At 52.1% G+C, this 4914-nt stretch overlaps 1 protein-coding gene across 1 annotated transcript in view; it reads left to right on the plus strand.

Annotated features, from left to right (window-relative positions):
• PIK3R6 (phosphoinositide-3-kinase regulatory subunit 6) overlaps window positions 1–3153 on the plus strand; it is a 31802-nt gene extending 28649 nt beyond the window's left edge. Inside the window, exon 20 of the mRNA XM_035902637.1 lies at window positions 566–3153. Coding sequence (XP_035758530.1) covers window positions 566–722 — 157 coding nt within the window. The 3' untranslated portion in view covers window positions 723–3153. The remainder of the gene's footprint in view (window positions 1–565) is intronic.
• Window positions 3154–4914: the final 1761 nt, after the last annotated feature.

Below are 4914 nucleotides of genomic sequence, written 5' to 3' on the forward strand. Positions count from 1 at the left end.
GCAGAGGGGCTCCAGCCCTCGGAGCATTTTAGTAGCCCTCCCCTGGCCCCGCTCCAACAGGTCCCTGTCTGTCCTGGGCTGGGGACCCCTGAGCTGGACACAAGGCTCCAGGGGGGTCTCAGAAGAGCAGAGCAGGGGGACAGAAGCCCCTCCCTTGCCCTGCTGGCCACAGTGCGGGGGATGCAGCCCAGGGTAAGGTTGCTGAACATATGATGGTACAGGGAGAGAATTCAGCCCTGTGAAACAGCAGGGATCAATGTGCCGGTAGTAGTTGTAGTGACAAATGATGTGTTGGAAGTGAACAGACAAGGTCTGTGGTACGTGGACTATGAACCATGTGGAACATACATTTCTGAGAATCTAACAAAGCTGGGCTAAGGACACCGCTTTTGTGGTCAAACACTAATAGAAATCAGTTGAAAAAGCATAAAAGCAGCTGCATGTCTCAGTGCGACAGCCCTCCCTCAGCAGCTGGTGGAGAGCCCTGATGTTTAGGCTGAGATCAGACTCTGGCCCTCAAGGGCAGATTTGCGCATGCAGTAAATATGTTCTTGTGCTCTTGCAGCGTGGAGGTGTCTCCTTGCCTAGAGCCCAGCTACTGCTTGCAAAAGACGAGGACAATGAAACTCAGCCTGCATGAAACAGAAGATGTGGGGCTTGTGAAATACATGCCCAAGTCTCTGCTGTTGCCTATCAACACATTTGCAGGCATCATCCAATGAAGAAAACGAGAAAAAGCTGGTGTGAGAGATGTGACATCGGGTCATCACGGAGGAGATGGAAAAAGAAAACACACTAAAAGCCACCAACAGTGATTTTACAACAGTTACGGTGTAAAAAGCTACAACAGCAGAAGTGGATAGAGCTCAGGGAGGACAGCTGGGCCCTGCTGAGGAGCAGCGATGGCCAGTGAACCCCTCCTGCCAAGGGGCAGAGCACTGCTGAAGAACTGACTTTTAACCTTTTGCACAAGTCAGGGAAAAACTTTGAGCTTCTTCATTTCAGGAAGACTGGAGAAAATACAGCTGAGGTGATGGCACTTGCTGTGCTTGTGGGTGACAGAGCAGTTGCTATCGGTAATATTTATTATGGTGATGTCTCAGGGCCCAGCAGGGGATCAGGGTCTGTTCTGCACAGCAAACTCTTCATTCTGGCACAGGGCGATGTATTTGGGCAAACCAGCAATTATTCCCCTGGCTGATTTGGGAAACCTCACTGTAAGCCTGACCATGACTGGGAGAGTGTGTGTGTTTAACGCAGCTTCTGCGGGAGCCAGTGGAAAACCTGCTGTTGTTTCAAAGGGGCCACACAAATTAACGATGAATGGTGTGAAACAGGGACGTGGGAAATCCGGTGCAATGTTTGGCAGCGATGAACAGGGCAAGAAGAGCTCAGGCTGCTGAGGCAGTGCTGTGGGATATGCTCGGCTGCGAAAGTGAAGAAGAAACCTTCTCTGAGCAAGCAATGGAGGCTGCAGAACAGCTCTTTGACATCTGCGCTGTACCTTTGAGTCTGCCTGGGATTTTGCTGTGGCTTCACTATGCGACCTCTCCATGTCTGGTCTGGAGCCTCACGAGCACCGGCTGCGTTCCTCCAGCTGTACACCCCAGGAATAGCCACCTATAACCCCAGCAGCAGCACACCTCCTCTGTGAGGTCAACCAGCAATAGCTCTGCATCCCAGCCCGCCTTGCAGTCCTGGTTTGGGCTGTGTCTGCTGCGCGGGTAAGAGATGTAGAAGAGCAAAGCAGTGCTTCTGGGAACGATGGGTGGGCAGGATGCCTGCAAGACTTCTTCACTCTTTTCCTCTGCTGCTACCATAGCATAGAAACCCTCCTCTGGCTTGCAGATGGGCCAGGCTGAGCAGTGACAGCGCGGCTCCTGCTTCCACCCAGGTTCAGTCTATCCCGGTGGTAAGGGTGATCGTTCGGGAGGACCCTGTCTTCATTCCAGTTTGTGGCTGACTGAAATAATGGAAGAAACACGGTGTGTGTTTATTGACTTTCTGAATGTGGTCTGTGGTTTCTGGGGTGTCTCCAGAGAGTCTTCCCTAAATTCATGTTGAAGGGAATTTGGGGGCATTCCTTCTATGACACTATCATTTTTTTATTCTCTTGGTGCCCAGATAACTCGTTACCTGGGTTGACTTCACTCAGGGGTGCTTGCTTGGATCAGCAGCCCAAAGAAAGTGTCCTTTGGCTTTGTATATGTGCATAGCAGCTATTCCCAGTCATGTCTGGCTGTCACCAATGTGGAGTCCCTGCAGCCAGCTCTCTGCTACAGGGTGATGCTGACCCAGCTGCAGTGGCACTGGCAAGCCCCTGTGTTAGCCCCGATGGCTGTGGACAAACCCACCCCTCTGTCCCATCCGTGCCAGGCCTGCCCGGCCTGGTGGAGCTGCACCTCTAGAAAGTCACTTCTGTTTAACCACCCACACCTGGAACAAGGAGCCCACCTCCAGGTACCCCAGTATGGGTACTGGAGAGGATTTTCCCTTCCACAGAACTGCTCCTAGCTTGTGGGTTGTTTTGGCTGGTTAGGCCCCATAGAAATCTTCCCTGTGTCTCTTGCCATGGGCACAAGGCTTTGGGGGTTCAACCCTCAGACCTCCCTGGTCCCTCTCTTTACCAGCAGGCACAGGGTTGCCGTATTCCTGCTCCTGTCCTGCACTGTCACCCAGCACAGCAGACGTTTTCACTTCCCAAAGCTAAAGGTTTATTCATCTCACTTTGAATGTACCATCCAGTCCAAAACAACCACTGAAGCACACTACCAGGGGCAGAGCAGCTCCAGAGATGTCGGCAGGTCATGGATTATTTAGCAGTATAAAAAGCCTCCAGGTCCCAAGAAATATTTAATCCCAAACCAACACCAGCAGTTGAAGGATCATGCTGGGCAACAGCAACGTGACCATGTCCTAAGGAAGATACCATGAAATGCTGGCAGATGTAGCCCCTCGCTCCCACCTGAGCCACTCACAGTCCCTGAGCCTTAACATCTCCTCGTAGGAGTCACAAAGCTGAAGAACCTCAGCAATGGCGTTCGGTTCTTCAGTACTGTTGTTCACCTCTATTGGCTCACAGATAAAAAACTGTCGATGCCCACCAAGGCCAGGCTCAGGCAGCAAGCATTTTGGCCCTGAAGGAAGCTGAAGTTAGACAGGAGGCTCAGAAACAACTCCTCACCAGCTATTCTTCTCTGTGAGCTCCTGTATAGGGTAACGAGGGGCTTAAGGGGTGACCCACGGCTCTCTGTGTCCTTGGGGCTTCACTGGGGGGTTCACGTACCCTGGCAAAATGCTTACAAAGCCAAAAGATCAGGTGCTGGGTTGGAGCGTGGTCTGCAGTGTCCAGAGTTTACTCTATACAGTTGTAAATGATGTAGATGGATTATAAGTTATTTGTATAGGTGTCAGAGATGATCTGTATCAGAAGGTGCAATCCTTTCCATGCCAATTAAAAAAAAAAAAACAAAGGAAGAAAAAAACCAGCAGAAACCATCAGTTTGGTTGTTTTTTTTAATGTTCGCCTGTAGCTGGGGTGGGTGGGGAATAAGCTGGCAGGAATGGAAAGACATCAGTGTTGTTTGGACCCCTGTGGCTGATTTTTTTCTCCTCCCCACCTTGGGGCTACATGCTATGTTATGCAGAGAGAGACTTCATGGCCAAAGAACTCCTTTGTGAAGGGATGGCAGAAATGGTTGAATTGCAGAAATTTGGAAGCAGGAGTCTGTAGCCCCTATGCCCACTGCCTCTCGATTCCCCTGGTCCCCTCAAAGTCTGTCACTTCAGAGCAACCCATTCCCTTAGCAGGGGCAGCGCTTGACCCAGCACACATAGGCTTGGGCTGGGAAAGGGGTGAAATGCTGGCTTTCTCCAAGCTGACCACAGGAGATGCTCATTGATAGAGCAGGAACAGTCCGTGAACTCGTGTTAATGAATTAGCATGGCTGTGAGAAAGAGAATTTCACAGGTTCTTTTATTTACCCCTTGAAACCAAAGGCAGCTAATGCAGATCACAGAGCATCAGGGACGCAGAGCAGTACAGGGACAGTGTTCAGGAACTTCTGGCTTCAGGGCTGCTCCATCTTCTGCATAGGGTCTGGAGGAACGTAGCAGGGGGACATGGATCTGGAGCCCAAGGCTGATGGGGAGCAGCTGGGGGAGCTGGAGGTGTTCAGCCTGGAGGAGGCTGAGGGGAGCCCTTATTGCTCCCTACAACTGCCTGACAGGACGGGGGAGCTGGGGGGGAATCAGGCTCTGCTCCCAGGGAATGGGTGTTGGGATGAGGTAAATGGCCTCAAGTTGTGCCAGGGCAGGTTTAGGTTGGACATTGGGAAAAATTCCTTCCCTGAAAGGGCTGTCAAGCACTGGAAGGGGCTGCCCAGGGAAGGGGTCGAGTCCCCATCCCTGGGGGTATTTAAAAGCCGGGCAGATGAGGTGCTTAGGGCCAGGGTTTAGTGGTGGGATGGCAGGGTTAGGGGAACAGTTGGGTTTGGTGATTCTATGATTCTATGACCTCAAGGGGATAAGGGTGGACACGATTGCCTGGGGCCTGGGAGAGCACAGGGAACCCGAGCACAGGGTGTGTGATAACTAACAGAGCCTGGAGGTCGCGCTTGCAGGCACAAACCCTCCTGGCACAGCTGTGTTAGCGGTTTTACCTGTCAGGATTCCCCACCTCCCTCACGCTCTTTGGAGAGAGTCCCGGCCTTTCAAAATCCCTCATAACACATTTATTTAAGCCATTATATCACGCTTATCTTTGTTATACCAAAATCGCCCCAGCTCTTTCTGCGTGCCCAGCTCGATGCCGAGCAGAGACACAAGCAGCTCTCCGGAGGGTGGTGGCTGGTGCTGAGCTGGCTTGGCCAGAGTCTGCGTGTGTCCCTGCGTGGTGGCCTGCTGTCACCCCAC

This window comes from Egretta garzetta, unplaced genomic scaffold (genome assembly GCF_000687185.1).
Source record: "Egretta garzetta isolate BGI_Z169 unplaced genomic scaffold, ASM68718v1 scaffold589, whole genome shotgun sequence".
Taxonomy (NCBI): Eukaryota; Metazoa; Chordata; class Aves; order Pelecaniformes; family Ardeidae; genus Egretta; species Egretta garzetta.